Source organism: Ictalurus furcatus, chromosome 2, assembly GCF_023375685.1.
Source record: "Ictalurus furcatus strain D&B chromosome 2, Billie_1.0, whole genome shotgun sequence".
Lineage (NCBI taxonomy): Eukaryota > Metazoa > Chordata > Actinopteri > Siluriformes > Ictaluridae > Ictalurus > Ictalurus furcatus.
This window is the reverse complement of record NC_071256.1, coordinates 36,818,230-36,844,694: the sequence shown is the minus strand read 5'-3', so window position 1 is coordinate 36,844,694 and position 26,465 is coordinate 36,818,230. Positions and strand designations below refer to the sequence as shown.

General features: G+C 42.7%; 1 protein-coding gene across 1 annotated transcript in view; it reads left to right on the top strand.

Annotated features, from left to right (window-relative positions):
* Positions 1 to 26,465, top strand: part of LOC128603232 (multidrug resistance-associated protein 1-like) — a 36,524-nt gene that overhangs the window by 7,928 nt on the left and 2,131 nt on the right. The window contains exons 2-30 of the mRNA XM_053617543.1: positions 6,914 to 7,090; positions 7,219 to 7,344; positions 8,410 to 8,547; positions 10,250 to 10,375; positions 10,505 to 10,566; positions 11,177 to 11,305; positions 11,958 to 12,164; positions 13,924 to 14,101; positions 15,262 to 15,423; positions 15,629 to 15,721; positions 16,300 to 16,503; positions 18,050 to 18,196; positions 18,372 to 18,459; positions 18,615 to 18,684; positions 19,151 to 19,277; positions 19,423 to 19,599; positions 20,156 to 20,323; positions 20,434 to 20,617; positions 20,870 to 20,942; positions 21,235 to 21,352; positions 21,509 to 21,716; positions 21,849 to 22,159; positions 23,008 to 23,207; positions 23,358 to 23,484; positions 24,411 to 24,512; positions 25,416 to 25,562; positions 25,653 to 25,811; positions 25,986 to 26,152; positions 26,363 to 26,465. The exon at positions 26,363 to 26,465 is cut by the window's right edge and continues 92 nt beyond it. Of these exons, the coding sequence (XP_053473518.1) occupies positions 6,914 to 7,090; positions 7,219 to 7,344; positions 8,410 to 8,547; positions 10,250 to 10,375; positions 10,505 to 10,566; positions 11,177 to 11,305; positions 11,958 to 12,164; positions 13,924 to 14,101; positions 15,262 to 15,423; positions 15,629 to 15,721; positions 16,300 to 16,503; positions 18,050 to 18,196; positions 18,372 to 18,459; positions 18,615 to 18,684; positions 19,151 to 19,277; positions 19,423 to 19,599; positions 20,156 to 20,323; positions 20,434 to 20,617; positions 20,870 to 20,942; positions 21,235 to 21,352; positions 21,509 to 21,716; positions 21,849 to 22,159; positions 23,008 to 23,207; positions 23,358 to 23,484; positions 24,411 to 24,512; positions 25,416 to 25,562; positions 25,653 to 25,811; positions 25,986 to 26,152; positions 26,363 to 26,465 (4,278 nt within the window). The remainder of the gene's footprint in view (positions 1 to 6,913; positions 7,091 to 7,218; positions 7,345 to 8,409; positions 8,548 to 10,249; positions 10,376 to 10,504; positions 10,567 to 11,176; positions 11,306 to 11,957; positions 12,165 to 13,923; positions 14,102 to 15,261; positions 15,424 to 15,628; positions 15,722 to 16,299; positions 16,504 to 18,049; positions 18,197 to 18,371; positions 18,460 to 18,614; positions 18,685 to 19,150; positions 19,278 to 19,422; positions 19,600 to 20,155; positions 20,324 to 20,433; positions 20,618 to 20,869; positions 20,943 to 21,234; positions 21,353 to 21,508; positions 21,717 to 21,848; positions 22,160 to 23,007; positions 23,208 to 23,357; positions 23,485 to 24,410; positions 24,513 to 25,415; positions 25,563 to 25,652; positions 25,812 to 25,985; positions 26,153 to 26,362) is intronic.

Genomic DNA, 26,465 nt, shown 5'->3' with positions numbered 1-26,465 from the left:
GTATGAATACGTGGGTGTAATTCAGCCTTTGAATTTGTTCTCAAAAGGTTGGTTTTCCCCGGTGAGACTCCAGCAGATAATGCAACCATTTGGGGGAATATACATTAACCCTTCACACTCTTCATGGGACTTTGTTATTTATACCCAATGTGACATTTAGGTACTGTTTCATGGCCCCATGTTTCCTCAATATAAATACTTTCCCAAGGTCATGGCTAGATTTTAGGTGTTCACTAAATGCATCAGATTTAACTGGCTTACAACTTATTTACTAAATATAATTTGAGATGTTGATTACTGGACATACGCTCCCCATCCATTTTAATAGGAACACCTGTACTTTCCTTCAGCTGTCCAATCAGCTGATCTGTGGCAGCAGTGCAATGCATAAAATCATGCAGATACAGTACAGGTCAAGGGCTTTAGTTAATGTTCCCATCAAACATCAGAATGGGGAACAAATACGATCTCTGTGACTTTAACCATGGCATGGTTGTTGGTGCCAGATGGGCTGGTTTGAGTATTTCAGAAACTGCTGATCTCCTGGGACTTTCACACACAACAGACTCTGGACTTTACAAAGAGTGGTGTGAAAACCAAAAACACTGAGTGAGCTGATGTTTGATGTGAACATTAACTGAAGCGCTCGACCTGTGAGAGTTTGTGCATTGTGCTGCTGACATATGATTGGCTGATTGGATAACTCCATAAATGAGCAGGTGTACAGGTGTTCCTATTAAAGTGGACAGTGAGTGTACAATACAAGAATATACTTGTAAGTTTAACAGATGGAGATGAACTATGAAGACCTAGGAATATAGGATCCTGAGAACATAGTGGTTCTGTGAACATACGAATATAAGACTGGGAATATAAGACCCTATGAACTTTGGACCGTAGGAACTTAGGCTCCTGGAAATATAGTATCCTGAGAACCTATAGCCCCATGAAATTGAGCTGTACTAATATAGAATGTTGGGAATATAGGACCCTGGATAGAACTTTGAAAAGAAAGGGGTTTGAAAACAATAGGTATCTTTGAGAATATTCAGCTTTAGGAATACAGGGCCCTAGAGACATACAGTATTATCTTGGGAAAACTGATCCCTGGGAATATATGATTCCAATTTTGGACCTTGGGAACATAGGACTCTGGGCATATAGGACATTGTGAATATAGCATCCTGGGATTAAAACCGACGGAGTATAACATCCTGGGACGCTAGAATCATAGGAAAAAATGGTCATGAAAATAGTGCTGTGGTAATATAGAACTATGGGAATATAGGCTCTTGGGAACATGTGGGCCTGGAAATAGAGCCCTGGAATATACGACCCTGGGAACATAGAGGGCTGAAAATAGAGCCCTGGTTATATAGAACTATGGGAATATAGGCCCTTGAAAATAGAGCCCTGGGCAAATAGAAACATTGGGATACAGTATAGAATCATGGGAACATGACTTTGGGAAAATAGGACTAATAGGTTCTCCCCAAATTCACGTCAAATTACTACTTTTTACTGGAAAGACAGAATGTGTTCAATCCTGACCTCTTGATAGTGGTTATTTCTTTTTTGAGTGCTTTTATTTTTATTTGTTCATGTCGGTTATGTGAGGACTCATATTAAGTATGATCGGGCAATACTAATACAATAAGGCGAACGGGGTCAAAGAGTACATTTTAACTTGAATGTGCTCGAATCTTTCCCGAAGTTAAATCGCCATGTTGGAGTGACGCTGAGCCAGGCCGCAGCAGGGGGCCTTCCTAGCAACCAAAGGCCGCCATGGAAGCGAGACAGGTGCCTGGTTAGAAAAGGAAGGCTATCCCGCCCTCCAGTCTCTGGAGAATAAAATGGACGGTCTCGTTAGTAGGACACCTACACAAAGGTATATTCAGGACTGTTCTGTGCTGTGCTTTTGCGAGACATGGCTCAGAAAGAAGACCCCCGATTGAGTCAATAACACTGGCAGGATACACGGTCTTTAGATCCTCCTCAAACATTCCTGGTGTACTGACAATAGGTTAATATCCCAGTCTTGTTCTGAAGATGTGGAATATATCACCTTAAAGTGCATGCCATTTTATCTACCCAGAGAATTACAGTGCATAATACTGAGTGTTGTGTATATACCTCCGTCTGCCAGCGTGGATAACGCACTCAAAGAACAGCATCACATGATCAGTGGACATGAAAATACTTGTCCGGATGTCGTATCCTTCTGAAAAACATTCAGAAGTTCTATCACTATGTCACCTTCCCCACCATGGGTAACAACACTTTGGACCATTGCTACAGTAACTTAAAAAGCGCATATATAGCTGCTCCTAAACCTCACTTTGGTTAGTCTGACCACTTGGCAATTCTGTTACAGCCTACTTACATCACAAGGATGAAAGCTAATCCAGTCCCAGTTAGAACTGTGAAGACATGGACTGACAGTGCTCTCTGACGGACCTGCAGAGCTGCATTTAGGCTACAGATATGAACATTTTTAAGGAGGCTACAAACAATACTCATGATTACACAGAAACTGTTAGTAGTTACATTAACTGGTGTACCTCCATCTGTGTGTGTGTCCCTGACATCCCCCTCCCCGAACTTTTCGTGTTTTCCCAAACCAAAAGCCTTGGTTCAACTCGGAATCACGTATGAAGATCAGGACACGGTGTACAGGTTTCAAGTCAGGGGAATGTGGTAGATAATAAAGGGACCTGAGACGAGCTACAAAACTCCATCAAAGCTGCAAAAAGGGCATACTTCTAAAAACTTGAGAAATGCTACCAGGACAACCATACATGAAGTATGTGGCAGGGAATTCAATCCGTTACTAACTACAGGAGAAACACAAGTAAGATAAACACCAGCGACACCACACTACCAGACAATCTCAACAGTTTCTATGCCAGATTTGACAGATGGACCGAAATAGATCAGTGGACAATGCAGTGGCACTGGCACTTCACTCCACACTGGAACATCTGGACATGAATAGAACATATGTATGCATGCTTTTTCTGGATTACAGCTCTGCCATTAATACTATCCGACCAACGAAACTGATTGTGAAGCTGGCAGACCTTGGAGTGCCAACATCCACGTGTAACTGGATTTTGGATTTCCTTACAGACAGGCCACAGGTAGTGAGGATGGGAAACAACGTCTCTGCCGAGATTAGCCTTAAACTTTGTCTCTGCCAAGAAAAGCCTTAAACTTCATGTCCTGTACAAGCATGACTGTGTTTCTACTCAGGATAACGATCTCATCATCAAATATGCAGATGACACAACCATACTCGGACTCATTAAACGTGGGGAGGACGAGTCATCGTACAGGGAGCTGGTGAACAGAATCATAGTCTGTGTTGAGGAAAATGACCTGGTTCTTAACATAGATAAAAACTCTTATCATTAAAGGGTCTGAGGTGGAGCTGGCTGATAGTCATGAGTTTTTAGGCCTTCACGTGATGGTAAACCTGAGCTGGGTTGATAACACCATGGTCATAGTGAATAAAGTGGCTGTGTGCGGCTGTGGCTCAGGTGGTAGAGCGGGTTGTCCACTAATAGTAGGGTTGGTGGTTCGATTCCCGGCCCATGTGACTCCACATGCCGAAGTGTCCTTGGGCGAGACACTGAACCGCAAGTTAGCGCGTTGCATGGCAGCTCTGCTACCATTGGTGAGTGTGTATGGGTGAATGAGACACAGTGTAAAGTGCTTTGGAACCTCTAAGGTTAAAAATAGAGATAGAGGTTTTTATATAATCATTTATTTGAAATAAAATGATTTATTTAAATGTATTATTTGTTAAATTAAATGAATATATATAGGTGGGTTTTTTTGTAAGGTTGTGTTTATTGTGTCATATCAAATTTGACTCAAAGCGTTCTTACAAGAATTCCAATGCACCTGTACTGCTGTGTACCTGTGCAAATGGCAATAAATCTAAATCTAATCTAATCTAATCTAAATATTATCCATGTGCAGTGTTATTTTTGGCTGAGAGAACATACCTTTATATCAGTATAAAGTGAGCTACATTATCTGTAATATCAGTTTATTAGTTTTGTTTTACAATTGTTCTGTCAGTCGTTTACTCATATGAATGATTTTTCCAAAAAGAACCTGAATAATGGAGCCCGGAAACACCTAAATTCCACGTCTGAAAGGGAATTTCCAGTGACAGTTCGTTCGTTTGGAGAAAACAAACAAACAAACAAACAAACAAACTTTTCCTTTCCTTTAAGAGAAAGAGAAAGTAAGAGAGAGACTTCATATTGCCCTCAGAATTCAGATCACAGAGTCACAAAGGCCATGAACAGAACAAAACTAAATCATATTTAATGAATTACTGCGTGTCATTTCACTAAATAAATTATTAGTACAGTAAAGTACAATTTGCATACTGTTAAAAGTTTGCCTTTTTAAAATGATGTACTAGAGCTTTGACACTAATGTAGCTAGCAAGAAATGGATGCTAGCAGTTTAGCACTCTGCAAACCGCATGTCTAAATGATCACACGCGTGCATTTGCCTCATTACACACCATTCACGCATATAGACTTTAACTTTTACAGATGACAGCAAGAAAGAGATCTGATACTGTCGTCTACCAGCTGCTACAGTACAGTACATGCGCTTTGTATCGTGACAACTGGGTGTTAGCATTCAGCTAGTTTGCATCATGCTAGCTATCATTTAAGAAACTATGAATAAAGCTGTTGTTAGTTTGCCTTCGCTAATGATTCCCACGTTCCATTGGCGAAAGTGGCGTTAATTTAGCATCGGTAACTAAAATCTGTGTTTTTTTTTTTGTTTTGTTTTTTAAATTTAGGAATCTTTCGTGTAGTATACATTAACTAGTTTTATCTGGTTGAAGAATTTGAAGATGTACATTTACCTCAGGATTTATTTTACTTAAATAAGATGTATCTTATTTGTCGTAGCTTCAGAGCAAAGTTTAAAAAAGAAAAAACGAAAAAAAAAGAAGCAAACTTCAGGAACCAAACACGTCTCGGGTGATCTACTAAATTTTGAGTTAAAGGGGGACGCTGTGTACTTTTCTTTTCTTTTTCTTTTTTTTTTCCTTTTTTTTTTTTGGCTCAGCTGCCTCTTTAAAGCAAATGTATTTGGAATGTGCAGTAATGGGCTGAAATAAGATCTGTGTGAGTTTTACAGTAAACTGAATCAGACGTCATGTGACAGTGATGCGTGCCAGTGCGTGTGTCTGTGTGTTTATGTGTTACGCAACTTTACACACACACATACAAACACACGTTTAAATCTCCCGAGTTTAACAGCACAGTTGAGCTTCCCTCTAGGTATAAACCTAAACGATCCACCTGCGCTAAAGTCCGAGGAGTCGATTTGTACAGGTTTATTCCAGCGGCTTTACGCCTACACACACGCTCTCTGGAGTGAAAGGCCTAAAGCAACCTTTTGAAACGCTTGAAATGCCATTCCGGAGATGCGTATTCTACTCTAAAGGGCAGTAAATAGTGAAACGGCAGTGAGACATGCATGAACACGTCTGAAGAGTGAAAACGTTTGACGTTTTTTCCCATGAAGTGTCAAACGTTCAGTGAACCCAGATTAATTGCTAACTAATTAGTATTAGAATTCAGGTTGAGCAAATATGACATTAAGATATTAACTGTTCATTAATTTCTTATGAGCCTGCATAATATTATCATGGTGTTTTGAAATTATTATGTGCTTCTGAGCTTATATGAGTATAACAGGTATAATATGTGCATGCACAGTAAACGTTAAGTGTTTAAGATGTGCTAATATCTGTAATATATATATATATATATATATATATATATATATATATATATATATATATATATGTGTGTGTGTGTGTGTGTGTGTGTGTATATATATATATATATGTGTGTGTGTGTGTATATATATATATATATATATATATATATATATATATATATATATTTATACATATATATATTTATATAGTACAATTTATCAAATAGATTTTATGAGTTTATATAAATAGTGGATTCATGTTTATGATTATTGAGATATTATAGATCACATGACTATTTATTGAGCTTAAAATATTAAGGATATCAAGGGTGTATGACTTTTATATACAGTATATATACACACACACACACACATATATAGTATATAAAAGTAAGAAACACAATTGATGGGGCATGCTGTTATAGGAAAACAATCAACGAAAGCGGGATGAAATTATGGAATAAATTATGAATTTATAGGTTTATCCTTTGGTTATAGTCTGGATATTACAGGTTAATAAATTTATATACAATTTATATCGATTATATTATGTTTATTATAGGGATGTGATGATGATGATGATGATGATTATTACTACTATTATTATTAGACTATATAATGAGTATTTGTTTGTTTAATATGAAAGTATATTGTTGAATTTTGTGTGTGTGAAAAGTTAGAGTTTATTAGGACTCTATATGTTGCATACAGTCATTATTATGGTATATAAGTTTATATATGAACTCGTATGTAGTATATAGCATTAACTGTATTTTAGTTTTTTGGGTTTTTTTTTTTTAAATAGTTAATATGGTACTTTAATGAATTTGTGTCAATGCTCAGAATGGACATCACGTATATTATAAACTTATATCATGTGTCCATTACAGAAGGGGTTTAATTGGCCGAGGAAGATTCGTTTAGATGGAAATCGATTTGCGTACATTGACGGACACCGTAATTAAAATAAATAAATCAATCAATGAATAAATCGGGCTTGTATTAAAGATTAGGAAATCATTTTGTGAAGCCCAAAAGGACACTGAATTTAGAATTTAGTTCTGAGCAATCATGCTGGTGGTAACGATATATTATATAACATGTTTATGCAGAATGTGGGGTTATAGTGTGATTTTGTGTCCGTGTTCAGGACTGGAACGTGACGTGGTACACGTTGAACCCGGACCTGACGCGGTGCTTTCAGCACACGGTTCTCGTCTGGTTCCCCTGTTTCTATCTGTGGGTTTGCAGTCCATTTTACCTCCTCTACCTCAGAAGCTTCCATCATGGCCGCATCTCATTCTCCAGACTCTGCTGTGCCAAGACAGTGAGCAGAAAAAAACCCTAAGGAACAGTGATCATTAACACCATTGTAGTAGAGTCTTGTTGCGTATCAGTCTGATCACATACAGTGTGTCTGTGTGTGTGCGTGTGTGTGTGTGTGTGTGTGTTTAGGTGCTGGGTGTGTGCTTGGTGTTATTCAGTATTTTGGAGCTACTCTATCTGCTGTTTGAGAGGAGAACAGAGATCAAGCACCACATGGTTTTCCTCCTGAGGCCCATCATTCGCAGCCTTACCATGGTAAAAAGAAAAAAAATCCTTTCATCTCTTTCTCTTTTCCTTTCCTTTTCGCTCATTGATAATAGTTGATTACTGTACCTACGTGTATAAATTTTTCACTGCAATAACGTTCAATTTCCCCCAGATACATTTTTTATAACTGGATAAGCTCACATGGATACTAAATTTGTACCCTAGAACTGCTCCAGTAATCATAAAGGCTGTCTTGTGCTCATCCCAGGACTCATATGACATGTTGCCGACTAAAAATCGAATAAAATCCATAATTTCTCGGTTGTTCGATCACTAAAAAAAAAAAAAAAAAAAAAAAACGGCTCTTCGGATCCGAGATTCGTCTCCTAGCGTACACCTAAAAGAGCCAAAGGTTTGCCTCGGAGATACAAATCATCCCAAAGGTTAGAAGAATTCCGATTCAAAGAGTCGATTATAATCCCGACACGTCACGCTTTTTATCTTGTCAAAAAACTCAAAGTGTCTCACCACAACAATCAATCTCCATAATGTTCGTGATGTGATGATGTTCGGTTAGCCGTTTCCTACGATGCCGTTCGACTACCTGCTGATAGCTGTGGTGGGATTTAGTCTTCACTTCATCTCGTCCTAAAGAGAGTGACGCTTTAGTCCTGTAGTCTGTCCTGCTTTCTCGCTTCCTTATCTATACACTCTGCTCAAACAGGACAGCTTCCGAAGCCTCACGCTAATACCGCCGTCAGTGCCATCTCGCTCGCCATTTCGTCGAGCGCTAACTAGCGTTAACGTCCCTGAAAAACGCGAGTGAGAAAAGAAGCTTATTAGTTTTTAGGAGCTAACACTGAAACCTGAGTGTTATCTACTATGTTTGACATTGTTGAACTATTTTCTCTTATTACATGTCATTGTAGCTATGCTAGCGAGAACAGTGCCACCCAGTGACATCAGAATAGCACACAACTGCTACGTTCTCATGGGAATAATAATACAGACAAATGGTATCAGAATCACTGAACACATCGCAAATATTTCACAAACAATACTTCAGAAATTTCTGTTGTGTGTGTGTGTGGGTGTGTGTGTGTGTGTGTCCAGGTCTTGGCGGTGTGTATTATCCACCTGGAGAGAACAATGGGCTGCCGCTCCTCGCTTTTTCTTTTCCTCTACTGGACACTGACGGTGATCTGTTCAGTCGTTCCTCTCAGAGCAAACATCCAGACCACCATGGGGGAGGTAGAACTGTCTCTCTGTCTGTCTGTCTGTCTTTCTGTCTGTCTGTCTGTTTATCTGTCTGTGAAAGGACAATAAATATGAAATCCTTCCACACTAAGCACATTTTTAATGATGGTTTATAAGTGTGTATTCGTTACCCAGCTTAGACTCATTTATAATCCGCTGATCAGGATCTGTTTGTACACAACTCAGTCAGAGTTAAATACATCTGTGTGCGTGTTGTTTATATTTCAGCCCAAATATCCATGTGCACTATCCAATCCTGCTGTTATTTGATCAGTTACTAAAACACTAATACACACTTTTAAATAGTACTGAATAATTCATTATTTTAAACTAATACAGGTCCAGGGTTTGTCATAGAATAGAGACAGAAGCCACACCTCCTTCACAGTGACTGGCGGGAATAGAGACAGAAGCCACACCTCCTTCACAGTGACTGGCAGGAATAGAGACAGAAGCCACACCTCCTTCACAGTGACTGACAGGAATAGATACAGAAGCCACACCTCCTTCACAGTGACTGGCGGGAATAGAGACAGAAGCCACACCTCCTTCACAGTGACTGACAGGAATAGAGACAGAAGCCACACCTCCTTCACAGTGACTGGCGGGAATAGAGACAGAAGCCACACCTCCTTCACAGTGACTGACGGGAATAGATACAGAAGCCACACCTCCTTCACAGTGACTGGCGGGAATAGAGACAGAAGCCACACCTCCTTCACAGTGACTGACAGGAATAGAGACAGAAGCCACACCTCCTTCACAGTGACTGGCAGGAATAGAGACAGAAGCCACACCTCCTTCACAGTGACTGGTGGGAATAGAGACAGAAGCCACACCTCCTTCACAGTGACTGGCAGGAATAGATACAGAAGCCACACCTCCTTCACAGTGACTGACAGGAATGGAGACAGAAGCCACACCTCCTTCACAGTGACTGGCGGGAATAGAGACAGAAGCCACACCTCCTTCACAGTGACTGGCAGGAATAGATACAGAAGCCACACCTCCTTCACAGTGACTGACAGGAATGGAGACAGAAGCCACACCTCCTTCACAGTGACTGACAGGAATAGAGACAGAGGCCACACCTCCTTCACAGTGACTGACAGGAATAGAGACAGAGGCCACACCTCCTTCACAGTGACTGACAGGAATAGAGACAGAGGCCACACCTCCTTCACAGTGACTGGCAGGAATACAGTCAGAGGCCACGCCTCCTTCACTGGAACTGAAAAGTGGAATGTGAAAGTGGCGTGTTAGCACAGGTCAATTTTTTCCGGCAATTAAACTTAATTGTTAGTTTTGATGTTCAAGAATTTACTGCCTTGATTTTTTATTTTTTTTTACAAACAGATGTCGGGACTGAAGCCTCTCATTATTACTGTGTCACTCAGGGAACATTTAAGTGTACATAAACATGCTCACACACGCACACACACCATGGATGTGCATGATTTAGGATCGTTATCTAGTAGCGAGATCACTGGGACACCTGCCCAACGCAAGCCATTCTGTCTCTAAATCCTAACCTACAGATTTCTCCGGGAGAATTCCTCCTCAAATGGGAATATATTCAAATATTTCCTTTTACCTCTGGCTCTTTTTGAGCCTGTAATAAACTGATGAAATAAAGTCAAGCCTTTCTAAAACAGGACGGAATGTTCCTGAACAGAGAGTGTGTGTGTTTCCTCAGGATTTCTCACAAGCTGCGATGCGATCGGTGGTGTTTTTCTTCTGCTTTACTCTTGACCTCGCTCAGCTCATCCTCAGCTGTTTCGCCGATCAGCGACCGCACACTCTCAAACCGGGCCGTGTGACGGTACCGCACAACCCACAAACGCTTACAGTCCTCCTTTCTCTTCATTTCTCTCAGTAAATATAATTTACTACTGACGCAACTGTCATCCATTCGCAGCTACTAACTCATTCCTAACCGTTTCTCCGGCAGAACCCTTGTCCAGTCGAAGACGCTTCGTTCCTCTCTAAAGCGCTGTTCTGGTGGTTCAGCGGGTGAGTTTTCTATCGTTTTACAGGCGTTCGTAATACGTTTGACACGCATCAGGAGATAAGAACGCCATCAGCACTATCTGTAATTATTAGAAATGCACTTAGCTTAGGCGCACGGTGGCTTAGTGGTTAGCATGTTCGCCTCACGCCTCCAGGGACGGGGGTTCGATTCCCACCGTGGACCTGTGTGTGTGGAGTTTGCATGTTCTCTCTGTGCTGTGGGGGTTTCCTCCGGGTACTCCGGTTTCCTCCCCCAGTCCAAAGACATGCGTGGTAGTCTGATTGGCGTGTCCAAAGTGTATGAATGTGTATGTGATTGTGCCCTGTGATGGACTGGCACCCTGTCCAGGGTGTACCCCGCCTTGTGCCCCATGCTCCCTGGGATAGGCTCCAGGTTTCCCCGTGACCCTGAAAAGGATAAAGCGGTACTTAGCTTGTTGAATTCTTCCTGTACATTTAGATTAGAATAGATGTGCGACTCAATAAAGAGTGAATGTAGTACGTTTCTGTGGTTAATATTCATACAGTAGGGCTATGGATTAAACCTTTCATTCTAATAATAACGATACAGGTGAATGCTAAATCAGTGTAATGTGCGTGAATGCTTTTTCAGGCTGGTTGTGAGAGGCTATCGCTCACCTTTAACCACCGAAGACCTCTGGCCACTACGAGAAGAGGACACGTCCGAAAAAATCATCAGTGATCTGGAGAAAGAGTGGAGCACAAAGTGTGCCGAATTACAGTAAGACCTCGCGCACTCAGCGGACAGAAAAGACAAAAATCTACAGGAAACTAATCAACTACAGGGTGGCGTGACGAAGCTGAGTCACTCTTACCAACCTGCAGTTTATTGTTTTCCTGTAACACCGTGTTTTATTCCTCTTATTCCAAAACGGTTGACGGAACTCGAGCAAATTTCTATTTACCAAAGAACATGTCATATTGTTCTACCACATTTAACATTGTGGAATATTACACGGAAGAAAGCGATTCGTTCGTGTCGTCGCTTACGTTATAGCAGCTACGAACAGTTGTCCCATCACCGCTCGCTTTAATTTAATAAGGTCGTCAACGTACTGGCTTTCGTTATTTTAAGGCAAAATGATATTTTAAGTCAAATTAAAGTTATATTCCTGAAACGTATCGTTGGCGTGTGTGCACCGTAGTAGCAGTTTCGAAATAGAAAAGTGGAATTTTACGTGGCGAATGCAGACGAGTGGAGCGATACACACGGCGAAACGTCCCAGTTGGGTTATACTAAACGCCGCTCGACCAATCAGCTTCGTGGAGGAGAGCTATAAAAAAAAAAAATGAATAAAAAGATGGCAGATTTGGTTGGAGTATTATAAATATAAACATAATGTAACCTGTGGCCTTTTTTCCTCCACGCTCAGGCAGGAGCGGAGCGTCAGTGCATCTCGAACCCTGAGCTGCAGGATCACAGAGCAGACGCAGCTCCTGCAGAAACTGCGTCAGGAGCAGAGCGCCGGTTTCCTCCTGCTGCGCACGCTGGCCAAAACGTTCGGCCCGTACTTCCTGTCGGGAACGCTCTGCCTCCTCGTCCACGACGCCTTCATGTTCTCCATCCCTCAGCTGCTCAGGTCAGAGAGAGCGTAGGAATTTCCATACTTCATCCATTGTGTTTGTATTGTATTCGGCCGAAACACAAATCTCAAGACAGACTAAAAACAGTAAAATAAATAAAACTTCACGAGATAAAAGTAAGGAAGGAAATTAACTACACTCATAAATACAATCATTCAAATGTGCATGCATATATTCTTTTTTTTAAAAAATACACAAAAATACTCTCATGGATCTCAAACGATTTCAAACACAACACAGCTTTATCCAAAAAATAATAATAGCTTTGTTAAATATTGGTGTGCAATAATTATTGGCACCCCTATGAATTCATATGAGGAAACATATATTTGAAGTATATTCCCGTTGATATTTTACTTTCTTTCTTTTAATACACCTGGGTGACTAGGAACAGGAAATTGTTCAACCATGACTTCCTGTTTCACAGGGGTATAAATATGAGGTAACACACAGGCCAAATTCCCTTAGTCGTTCATAACGATGGGTAAGAGCGAGGAATGTAGCTGTGATGTGCGGCAAAAGGTTGTTGAGCTTCACAAAATGGGGCGTGTCTATAAGAAAATAGCACAAGCATTGAAAACGCCCATTTCCACCATCAGGGCAATAATTAAGAAGTTCCAGTCGACTGGAAATGTTATGAATCGACCTGGAATTGGAGGTGTGTCTGTATCGTCTCAATACACTGTGAAGACGACGGTTCGAGTGGATGAAAAATCTCCAAGGATCACAGCTGGAGAACTGCAGAAGTTAGTTATGTCTTGGGGTCAGAAAGTCTCCAAAACTACAATCTGAAGTCACCTACATCACCACAAGTTGTTTGGAAGAGTTTCAAGAAAAAAGCCTCTACTCTCATCCAAAAACAAACTCGAGCGTCTTCAGTGTGCCAGACACTACTGGAACTTCAAATGGGATCGGGTTCTATGGTCAGATGAAACCAAAATAGAGCTTTTTGGTAATAAACACCAGAGGTGGTTTTGGAGCACACAGAGAGGTAGCCGTATGGAAAAGTACCTCATGCCCACGGTTAAATATGGAAGTGGATCTTTAATGTTTTGGGACTGTTTTTCTGCCAGAGGACCTGGACATTTTGTTAGGATACATGGCATCATGGACTCTATCAAATATCAACAGATATTAAATGAAAACCTGACTGCCTCTGACAGAAAGCTTCAAATGGGCCGTGGTTGGATCTTCCAGCAGGACAATGATCCAAAACAAACATCAAAATCAACACAAATATGGTTTACTGACCACAAAATCAAGGTCCTGCCATGACCATCCCAGTCCCCTGACCTGAACCCCATAGAGAACCTGTGGGGTGAACTGAAGAGGAGAGTCCACCAGCGTGGACCTCCAAATGTGAAGGATCTGGAGAGGTTCTGTATGGAGGAACCGTCTCAGATCCCTCACCATGTATTCTCCAACCTCATCAGGCGTTATAGGAGAAGACTCAGAGCTGTTATCTTGGAAAAGCGAGGTAGCGCAAAGTACTGACTATAAGGGTGCCAATAATTGTTGCACACCTATATTTAGCAAAGATTTTATTTTTTGTTGATAAACATGTTTTGTGTTTGCAATTGTTTGATATCCATTAGAGTATTTTTGTAAATGTTTTAAACAAAAGATCAAAAGGTTAAACAATAGAGCCACAGACTTATTTGCTCATCTTTACCAAGGGCGCCAATATTATATACAGTAATATATAGGCAGTGTATACCTTTTACCGTGTGATTGTATATTATTTTCCTCCCTCAGTCTGCTGCTGGATGTTGTGAGAGACAAGGACGCCCCCTTGTGGAAGGGTTATTTATTCGCCTTCTCCATGTTCCTGCTCTCGTGCCTGCAGTCGCTCTGTAATCATCAGTACATGTACAGCTGCTTCACGGTGGGCATGAGGGTCAAAACCGCCATCATGGGTCTCGTCTACAGGAAGGTAGCGTCTCTAATTCATCATCGTTTACGTGCTGAAGTCTGACATTACATACGCACTCAGCCTTGTTTATAATATAAATATTCAATATTAAATATGAACCCGGTTATGTGGAACAGGAACATCGAAAAATCATTCGTCTCTCTTTCCTCATTGTTGGTCTTTCTGTCTCCTTTTCTCTTTCTCTCTCTCTCTTTTCCCCATCTGCTTCCTTCTCTCTCACTTGTACTGTCTGTCTCTGTCTGTTCTTCTGTCTCCCCTCCCTCTACCTCTCTGTGTCTCTCTATCCCTTTCTGTCTCTCTCTGTCTCATCCCCATCTCTCTCTCTCTCTCTTTCTGAACTGTCTGTCTCTCTGTCCCTTTCTCTCTCTCTCTCTCTCTCTCTCTCTCTCGGAACCATCTGTCTCTCTGTCCCTTTCTCTCTCTCTCTCTCTCTCTCTCTCTCTCTGAACCATCTGTCTCTCTGTCCCCTTCTCTCTCTCTCTCTCTCTCTCTCTCTCTCTCTCTCTGAACTATCTGTCTCTCTGTCCCTTTCTCTCTCTCTCTCTCTCTCTCTCTCTCTCTCTCTCTCTCTCTCTCTCTCGGAACCATCTGTCTCTCTGTCCCTTTCTCTCTCTCTCTCTCTCTCTCTCTCTCGGAACCATCTGTCTCTCTGTCCCTTTCTCTCTCTCTCTCTCTCTCTCTCTCTCTCTCTCTCTGAACCATCTGTCTCTCTGTCCCTTTCTCTCTCTCTCTCTCTCTGATCCATCTGTCTCTCTGTCCCTTTCTCTCTCTCTCTCGCTCTCTCTCTCTCTCTGTCCCTTTCTGTCTCTCGCTCTCTCTCTCTCTCTCTGTCCCTTTCTGTCTCTCTCTCTCTGTCCCTTTCTGTCTCTCTCTCTCTCTCTGAACCATATGTCTCTCTCTCTCTCTCTCTCTCTCTCTGAACCATCGGTCTCTCTGTCCCTTTCTCTCTCTCTCTCTTTCTCTCTCTCTCTCTCTCTCTCTATCTCTCTCTCTCTCCCTTGGAACCTTCTGTGTCTCTGTCCCTTTCTGTCTCTTTGTCCCTTTCTATCTATCTCTCTCTCTCTATCTCTCTCTGTCTCTCTGCTCCTTTCTGTCTCTCTCTCCCTTTCGGAACCGTCTGTCTCTCTCTCCCTCTCTCTCTCTCTATCTCTCTCTCTCAGTCTCTGGTGATCAGCAGTGCTACGAGCAGGACGTGTACAGTGGGAGAGATAGTGAACTTGGTATCTACTGACACGCAGAAACTCATGGATTTTGTAGTGTACATCAACGCCGTTTGGTTGGCGCCCATTGAAATCGGCCTGTGTCTGTTCTTCCTTTGGCAGGTAACAGAACAAACACTCATTTTATTTCATCATTTAACAAGAAACACATTCAGATTTCGCTTAATCTATTATTATCATCACGAGAGAAGTCGTTAAATGAAACGGAAATCTGAGCCGTTCACGGTGTTAATCACCGCTATAATAAAAACACACTCGGAAGTGAACTCAGACATTTACACTTAAGTTTGTGGTTTTCACTCTGTAGCGTTTGGGCCCTTCAGCTTTCGCTGGTATCACCATCGTGATCTTTATCTTCCCCCTGAATGGCCTCATCGCCAAAATGCGCAGCAAACTGCAGGTAAGAGGTTTGTTTTCATTTATATAATCATGGAACATCGGAGGACAAAACAATGTTGGCTGTAATTTTCCTTTGAGTTTGCAGTAAAGACTGTGGACGATAGTGTCCGTTATTTACATGCTCGTGAATCTCAGAAACCCGTATGTTATTCACAATAGAACATAGAAAACATATCAAATGTTGAAACTGAGGAGACGTAGCATTTCAAGAAGAAAAATAAGCTCATTTTGAACTCGATGGTCGCAACATGTCTCAAAAAAGTTGGGACGGGGCAACAAAAGGCTGGAAAAATACGTGTTAGTACAGGGAAACAGCTGGAGGAACATTTTGCAACTAATTAGGTTAATTGGCAACAGGTCAGTAACAGTAACATTATATATATATATATATATATATATATATATATATATATATATATATATATATATATATAATGAAAAGTAATTTACGATATATATATATATATATATATATATATATATATATATATATATATATATCGTAAATTACTTTTCAAAAGGCAACTATAGGCTCATATCCATGATCACAGGATTTTCCGCGTGTGTATCTGCACTCAGGAGGTCCAGATGAAGCACATGGATGGACGTATAAAGCTGATGAACGAGATTCTGAGTGGAATAAAGATCCTGAAGTTTTACGCCTGGGAGAAAGCATTCGAGGAGCGAGTGCTGAGTTTCAGGGAAAAGGAGCTGAAGGCAATGAAGAAATCACAGATACTTTATTCCATCTCCATCGCTTCCTTCAACTCCTCCACTTTCCTGGTACGTCACACAAAATGTTATTCCTGTGCTGTAATAAGGTTAAGCACTTTTCTGTCCTCTTACTGTCCGTCACTGGGACTGAAAGACCACGCCTCTTTAAATAGGAACGACAGGAAAAGAGGCCACACCTCTTTAAATAGGAACGACAGGAAAAGAGGCCACACCTCTTTAAATAGGAACGACAGGTAAAGAGGCCACACCTCTTTAAATAGGAACGACAGGTAAAGAGGCCACACCTCTTTAAATAGGAACGACAGGTAAAGAGGCCACACCTCTTTAAATAGGAACGACAGGTAAAGAGGCCACACCTCTTTAAATAGGAACGACAGGTATAGAGGCCACACCTCTTTAAATAGGAACGACAGGTAAAGAGGCCACACCTCTTTAAATAGGAACGACAGGTAAAGAGGCCACACCTCTTTAAATAGGAACGACAGCTATAGAGGCCACACCTCTTTAAATAGGAACGACAGGTAAAGAGGCCACACCTCTTTAAATAGGAACGACAGGTAAAGAGGCCACACCTCTTTAAATAGGAACGACAGCTATAGAGGCCACACCTCTTTAAATAGGAACGACAGGTAAAGAGGCCACACCTCTTTAAATAGGAATGACAGCTATAGAGGCCACACCTCTTTAAATAGGAACGACAGGTAAAGAGGCCACACCTCTTTAAATAGGAATGACAGGTAGAGGCCACACCTCTTTAAATAGTAACGACAGGTAAAGAGGCCACACCTCTTTAAATAGGAACGACAGGTAAAGAGGCCACACCTCTTTAAATAGGAACGACAGGTAAAGAGGCCACACCTCTTTAAATAGGAATGACAGCTATAGAGGCCACACCTCTTTAAATAGGAACGACAGGTAAAGAGGCCACACCTCTTTAAATAGGAATGACAGCTATAGAGGCCACACCTCTTTAAATAGGAACGACAGGTAAAGAGGCCACACCTCTTTAAATAGGAATGACAGCTATAGAGGCCACACCTCTTTAAATAGGAACGACAGGTAAAGAGGCCACACCTCTTTAAATAGGAATGACAAGTACAGAGGCCACGCCTCCTTCACTGAGACTGATGAAACAGAAGCCACACCTCTTTAAATAGGAATGACAAGTACAGAAGCCACGCCTCCTTCACTGAGACTGAAGAACAGAGGCCACACCTCTTTAAATAGGAATGACAAGTACAGAGGCCACGCCTCCTTCACTGAGACTGACGAGACAGAGGCCACACCTCTTTAAATAGGAATGACAAGTACAGAGGCCACGCCTCCTTCACTGAGACTGATGAGACAGAAGCCACACCTCTTTAAATAGGAATGACAAGTACAGAAGCCACGCCTCCTTCACTGAGACTGATGAGACAGAAGCCACACCTCTTTAAATAGGAATGACATGCACCAAGGCCACGCCTTCTTTCTTAGGCCTGACCTGCACAGAGCCCACATCTTCTACATTAGTAATCACCTCTGGTATTGTTCCAGTGTTATTAAAAGCTGATTGGAGGCTTGTGTGTGTGTGTGTGTGTGTGTGTGTGTTCAGATCGCGTTCTCCATGTTTGGCTTGTACGTGCTGATCGATGAGAAAAACGTTCTGGACGCTCAGAAGGTCTTTGTCTCTCTGGCGCTCATCAATATCCTAAAGACGCCGCTGAGTCAACTTCCCTTCGCCATGAGCACCACCATGCAGGTGATCAGTGATCAAAAATACGCGAGGTTCTTCACTTATAGAAGTCTGACACACTGTGTTCTTACTGACTGTAGAGCTCAGACTCAGTTTGAAATAATGGGTTCTTGGGTAATAATTTATATATACACACACACACACACATACATGTATGAAGGAGAATAATTATTGGTTTCAGGCCATTGTCTCTCTCAAACGCCTCGCGAAGTTTCTGAGTCAGGACGAGCTGAAAGCCGACGCTGTGTTCAGAGCTCCATACACGCCGGGTGAGTGTGGCGTCATCATCTGACTACCATATTTGCTCTCAGCATAAGCTACAGATTTGCATTATCCATATATATATATCTATATGCCAAGCTGCTATGTAGTGTAATACTTCTGCTACATGCCAGGGTTCATCATTACGTTTTCTCTTCCTCAGAAGGCGATAGCATTGTGATAGAGGACGGCTGTTTCAGCTGGAGCAGAGACGGAGCACTGTGTTTGAAGAGGTGAGCAGCTCAGGGTCCAAAATAAACAACAGTACTGCATAATAATTCTAATAACAAGCAAAGAATAAAAACATGAGGGCTTGAGGTTATGGGGAAATAATCGATGGCGGGGTGGTGTGATGAAGAATGTCTGGTACCGTGTCCCAAGAGTGTTTTATTCCTCTTAAACCACAGCAAACTTCTTAACGCGTTTAGTTCGTTTAAAATGCACCTCAGTGGTCTGTTCAAAAAGGAATTATTTATTTATTTATTTATTTAATTTAAAAAAAAAAAATAATAATTTGCGCTCAGCTTCAGTTAGTTAATAAAAACAAGAGCTCATTTATTTAAGGAAATCATTTACATAGCAACTGTATATACTGCAAGTGCTATGTAAATGGAAAAGTACTTATAATAATAATAATAATAATAATAATAATTATTAATAGATCATCACAGAGATTATTTTTATTATTCTTTATTATAGAGTGAGTGTGAAAGTGCCGCAGGGATCATTGGTGGCAGTGGTGGGTCACGTCGGCTGTGGAAAATCCTCCCTTCTTTCTGCCGTACTGGGAGAGATGGAGAAAAAGAGCGGAAATGTCACAGTGAAGGTACACACACACACACACACACACACACACACACACACACACACACGATGTGGTTGAACATGTGTATGTTTTTCAACCATATTTTGATATTCTCAGGATTTGTTCGATCAGGTATATCCATATATGGTTAATATGTGTTGGTCAGGGTTCGGTGGCGTACGTGCCCCAGCAGGCGTGGATCCAGAACGCCACGCTGAGGGAGAACATCGTGTTCGGGCAGCAGACGAAGGAAAGCTGCTATCGGAGAGTGCTGGAGGCCTGCGCTCTCCTCCCAGACCTGGAGATCCTTCCCGGAGGAGACGACACCGAGATCGGAGAGAAGGTACGCTCACAGATAAGCCGTCCGAGACGTATGATAAGATGTCCTGTTCGATATGATGATATAACATCGATATCGTCAGGGCTGGGACTCGCAGCTCGGACTCGGGTTCAAAATATCTCCTCAGAGGAGTTGTTCGAGGTATATGATCGCTCAAGAGAAAATGGCAAAAATCACAACAACAAAAAAAAGTTTCACTATTACCACAGGGAAGAAAAACAGAAACAATTTACCTGAGACACGAAGGAACAGGCTATGAGGCACAGGTGACAGCAATAATACTAATCACAGACAGCAGCGAAAACACAGGCGAACAATAGCGACCTCTGGTGGCCGAACACACAACATAGCAAGTCCAAAGTCTTGACATATTGTGATAAAAGCATTGCTGGCAATTTGATGCTAAACATATATACAGTATGGTGATGCATATTCATAGAAATACCTTTAAATATTGCGATACGATATTAGTGTCATATCGCCAAGCCCTAGTGATGTAAGTGTTCTGGACACTTATTAGGATGAGCCTGTTTTTAAAAGCAACATATTTGGTGCTCAGGGTCTGAATCTCTCCGGTGGGCAGAGACAGAGAGTGAGTTTAGCACGAGCTGTGTACAGGAACGCTGATGTTTACCTGCTGGACGACCCGCTGTCCGCCGTCGACACACACGTGGGCCAGCACATCTTCGACAGGGTCATCGGGCCTACGGGGATACTCAAAAATAAGGTCAGTTCATACGTGGTGTGCCATGTTCTCTGGGGTTGGCATGTCTCTTTGTGGTTTGTTGGTGACTTGTCAGGTTCGTGTGCGCGTGTGTGTTCTGTTGTGCCTCTCAGACGCGTGTGCTGGTGACCCACGGGCTGAGCTTCCTGCCTCAGGCTGACCTCATCCTGGTGATGGAAGACGGACAGATCATCGAGGCGGGCTCGTACGCGGAGCTCCTCGAGAGAAGGAACTCGTTCGCTGACTTCCTCAAACTCTTCTCCAATACTGAACACAGAGAAAATTCCAGCAACAGGGGTGAGAATTGAGATATATAATCAAGAATATATATATATACATATATATATACGGAAGCAATGAACAGAATCAAAAGATCATCAGTGGCTGTTCTAGGAAATCAATCAACCAATCAGAGTCAAGAATTCAGCAGCACTGTGGATCAACAATGAATTGTAATATATTCCACCGTACGTCTTGTTAGATAGATAGAAAGACCGTGCAAGAGACGAATACGTTTTTAAACAGCCGGACGCTCTTGTTCTCCTTCAGGTCCGAGGAAATCGGTGTCGCGCCTGAGCATGACGGATTTCTCTATAGACCTCTCACAGGAGCAGCTCATCAGGTTTAAAAAACAAAACACACACACACACACACACACACACACACACACACAAAGTGCTCGTCGTTCAGCTCAGTATTTATTATTTCCGTGATTTGACACGCTCTGTCCTGTAAATGATTGGGTACCTGCAGTGGAACTGATACGGAAGGCGGTCTTAATGAAGACATGATAAAAGGGATGAAGCCAAGCCGAGAACACGGCATGATCATTAGTATAATTAGTAATTAGGATGAATTAGTAAGTATGATTTTTGTTATCAGGAATGATTTGAGATTTTTCTCTGTTCCTGTAGTGGGGATATGAGCAGCGTCGGTGTTCAGACCATGGAGGCGTTATCAGACTCGGAACAGGAGCAGGATACGGAGGAACTGGGAAAATTAACAGAGGCTGATAAAGCCCATACTGGAAGGGTGAGAAATTCTTCCCTGTTAAGAATTCATTTGACTTCAAGTTGTCAAGGTTGCCATGTATTCAACGCGCATCTCTAGATTTAACGCTGAGCTAATCGACACCCATGTGTTCTTCTACCTGAGTGTGCGCTATATCCCTTATTCGCTTCCCTCCAGGTGCAGCTAGAGATGTACATGGTGTATTTCAGGACCATCGGCCTGGCCTTCATCATCCCCGTCATCTTCCTCTACGCCTTTCAGCAGGCCGCGTCACTCGGATATAACTACTGGCTGCAGCTTTGGGCCGACGACCCCGTGATTAACGGCTCTCAGAACAAAGCGGACGTGAAGCTGGCCGTGTTCGGGGCTCTCGGATTCGCTCAGGGTGTGTGACGCTGCATAAACAGGGTTACCGCGTTTACACGTAGAGACGGTGCACAGACTACCGAGTAGATCATTTGGTAGATTTTTTAAAAATATTGCACAGCCATGAAGTGTACCTCTGCGTTCGTTCCAGGGACCGCCGTCTTCGCTACCACCGTAGCCATCTCGTTAGGAGGCATCATCGCTTCTCAGCATCTTCACCTGGACCTCCTGCGTAACGTCCTGCGCTTGCCCGTGTCGTTCTTCGAGAGGACGCCGAGCGGAAACCTGCTCAACCGCTTCTCCAAGGAGGTCGACGCCATCGACTGCATGATCCCCGAGGCCTTTAAGATGATGCTGGGATACGTGTTCAAACTGCTGGAGGTCTGCATCATCGTGCTCATGGCCACGCCCTTCGCCGGAGTCGTCATACTTCCCCTCGCTCTGTTCTACGTCTTCGTCCAGGTTCGGGCTGCGTGTCACGTTAGCGCTTTAAACCAAAACGCAAATAGGAATAAAACGCTCCGTGACGTGCGGTTCTAGGAAGATAATCACTCGACGACAGGGCGGTGCGAAGAAACCCACAACACCGAATTGATTATTGTCCAATAACGGCATGTCCCGAAGTGTTTTATTCCTCTTATACGCTCCTAAAAATTAAGGTTCCAGTTAAAACCAACATGGGCTTCTCAGCTGGATGCCATCATTTTTTTGTTTACTTTTACTCTCAAGTTCTTTACAGAACCATCTCTTTACAGGAGTTTTAAAGAACCCAGACATGGTTCTTCACAGCAGTGCCACAAGGAACCATGTTATCACAAGAAAAAAAAAACCCCCAACAACCCTTAGTTAGTGCTTTAAGGAACCAAAGTAAGGTTCTCACCAGTATTGCCAGGAGAACCTTTTCCAGTCCCACCAAGAACCTTTCCGGGTTCATTTTAACCTGTTAAGAGATGATACCATTGTTTGAAGAACCGGCTACACCGAATACACGGTTCTGAAGAACCTGTAATGAACTCCTTCAACCTCCAAAATGAGCATATAGCTCAACCGAAGAACCCCGTAGAACGAAAAATGGTTCTCGACAGGACGAAGGTTCTGTGTCGCAACCATTAAAGAACCCACGTATATATTCTTAAAGAGTCCACCACATCGATCGGGCAAGAATTTAGCGTGTATTAGTGAACATCACACATATGCTGTGGAACATCCCTGAAACATGTTCGTGTTCGTGTTCTCACTTCCTGTTACAGCAGCTACAGTAGAACGAGTCGATTCCCTCATAAGCTCCTGTTATTTTATTTTTTTTTTAGAGCTTCTACGTGGCTACATCCTGCCAGCTCCGGCGCCTGGAGTCGGTGAGCCGCTCTCCCATCTACACGCACTTCAACGAGACGGTGCAGGGAGCGAGCGTGATCAGGGCGTTTGCGGAACAGCCGAGGTTTATCCTGCAGGCGAACGGCAAGGTGGATCACAACCAAACGTCCTACTTCCCCAGATTCGTCGCCACCAGGTCAGAGCTTTCACGTCGACGTCACACGTCACAGGATTTATTTATTTATTTACTGCATCAGGACTCGTTAACGCGTGGAGAACCGGAACGCAGACTGACGTCGGCGAATCCCGTTGAACCGTAATCTGACTCGTGCTCTGGTTTGTCTAGATGGCTTGCTGTCAATCTGGAGTTTCTGGGGAACCTGTTGGTCCTCGCGGCTGCCATCCTGTCCGTGACGGGAAGAGAATCTCTGAGTCCCGGGATCGTCGGCTTGGCCATGTCACACTCTCTTCAGGTAAAAGCGGAGGAGGTTAGATATGAAAAAGTAGAAAGAAAGGGTCACCGCGTCACACATTCACGCGTCTCGTTATCTTCAGTCAAGTCCAGAATTATTGGCACCCTTCAAAGGGTAAAATCGAATGATTGCAAACTATAAAAGGTTCATTCGACGGTTAAACCGCACACTAAGCGGGCGGGTCAGTGCTTTGTGTCAGTCAGTGGTACAGCTGTGAGTTTTATATTTATCTTCAGGACAGAAATGTTTCCGCGTCGTGAAGTTGTCTTGTTAACTTCGAGAGATTTAAAAATAAAATAAAAAAAGAAGAAGAATTGTAGCTGCTATAACGTAAGTGAGAACGGGAACGAACTTGTTCCACGGACATCCCACATCATTAAAATGTAACTGTAAATGGATAAAAAGTATCCGTGTGTATATATTTTGGCTAAATGTATCAAAATGTATTCAGATATGCTGGTTATTCGTGTGCATTCACAAATATCATTGATACTGATGGATAAAATAAACAAAAGATCATTCAGAGAGTCAAATTAAATGTCACACGGACAATAAAATTTAATAATAATAATAAGAAGAAGATCTGGAAATGTTTTGATTCAATTTTAAAAATGTCCAATGTTAATATTATTAACGGTAAATATTAATCAAATAAAGCAACTGTTAAATATATAGCCTGTAATTGTTGCGGAGTGAGGGGGATTGGTCGAAATTTGCTAAGGGTCCAGAAGTCACAGAAGGTTGAGAAACCGCTGTTGTAGGAGACTTCAGAGTGCTAACAGTAACTCCTACTTCATCACACCACCCCGTCGCCGATAATGTCCCTCCAACAGTGCGTCCCTAAACGTTTCATTTCATTACATTATATTACTCCTCGTGCGGTGTGCGGTTTTACATTAAGTACGCATTACGTGGTATTTCCGCAGGTGACGGGCATTCTGAGCTGGATCGTACGTGCCTGGACAGACGTGGAAAACAACATCGTGTCTGTAGAGAGAGTGAAAGAGTACACGGACACGCCGAAAGAGGTGCGGTCTCACAATAGAGTGCCAGTAGGAGCTGTGACGTGATTTGGGTGAAATCAGGCTTGGGACATTATTACAGTTACTATGGGGTATATATAGTATGGGGGAGAATCTCATCAAGCACCACTAGTGTGTAGAATCCACCTGGATGATGTGACGGCAGCCATAGTGCGCCAGAACGCCCACCACACACCGAGGAGAGAGTGATGTAGACAATTCAGAGAGGGGATTATTAGGGGGTCATGATAGAGAAGGGCCAGGACACCGGGGTTATACCCCTACTCTTATAATGATCCTGGGATTTTTAACCACCACAGAGAGTCAGGACCTCGGTTTAACATCTCATCTGACAGACAGTGCTGTTTTCACAGTATACTGGGGCATTAGGACCCACAGTGTGAGCGCCCCCTGCTGGCCTCACTAATACCACTTCCATCAGAAACCTTAGTTTTCCCCAGGAGGTCTCCCATCCAGATACTGACCAGGCTCAACCCTGCTTAGATTCAGGTGAGAACCTCAGGAAGATATGTCTCTGGCTTATTAGACATGTATCTATATCTGGCACCTGTTTAATATCCATGGCTGCATTTGGATTTAAATTTCGTTGTGGGTGTAGCCTAAACCTGAAGGATTTATAAATTGAGCCTGATTTAAACCAGGGCATCCCTGACCAGGCAGCTACTAAGGATGAACAGATGAACGCCTCGTGCAGCTCCACACATTCGTGGTATTTGTTTGTCCTGCGAGCTTCATATATATATATATATATATATATTTTCCCCATATCTTTTCATTATGAAAGATTTATTGATTAATGTATTCCTAGTTGGTTTCATCCCTAGATGTACCATTCTCATGAAATCTGAACTAATTACACCACTAATTGAATTCCGGTTTCTCTCACAGGCAGCCTGGTCGATAGAGAACTTGCCTCTGCCCTCTCACTGGCCACAAACAGGAACCATCCAGTTCCACCAGTACGGACTGCAGTATAGGAAAGGGCTGGACTGGGCTCTGAAGGAGATCACACTCAGCGTCCAGGAGAGAGAGAAGGTAAACGTCATGCTCAACATCCTCAAAAGGGAAGACGGAGGAAGGATTCATAGTGATTCATCCTGGCTGCGTCTCTCTTCTGTCACTCAGATCGGGATCGTGGGCCGGACCGGAGCCGGAAAGTCGTCTCTCGCACTCGGGATCTTCCGGATCCTCGAGGCGGCGAAGGGAGAGATCTACATAGACGGAGTGAACATTGCTGAGATCGGACTGCACGACCTCCGATCTCGCATCACCATCATCCCGCAGGTATGAACTCCAAACACACACACACACACACACACACATTCCCTTTCCTTCAAATTTGTGCCGTTTCTATTCACACACTGTTTTATTTAAGATTAAAACAATCTAGCGTGCTGTGTATGAGGTGTTCCTCATCCGTGTGTGTGTGTGTGTGTGTGTGTGTTTTGTCCTGAGCAGGACCCGGTTCTGTTCTCCGGATCTCTGCGCATGAACCTGGACCCGTTCGATGGTTACTCTGATGATGAGGTGTGGAAAGCTCTGGAACTCGCCCATCTCAAAACCTTCGTATCGGGTCTTCAGGAGAAACTGAACCACGAGTGTTCCGAGGGAGGAGAGAACCTCAGGTATGATGATCAACATGTTGCTGTGTTACTGATGACTTTAAGCTTTATTCTTGTACACACTCGTGTGTATGTTGTGTTTGTAAACTGAAACCTGAATCGAACACGACACTTTATTAGAGTTCTAGTGTCCTTATATCTAATGGGCTAATTAAACACACGGAGAGTGTGTGTGTGTGTGTGTGTGTGTGTGTGTGTGTGTGTGTGTAACAGTCTGGGTCAGAGGCAGCTGGTGTGTTTGGCTCGAGCTCTCCTCAGGAAGACGAAGATTTTGGTTCTGGATGAAGCCACAGCAGCCGTGGACGTGGAGACGGAC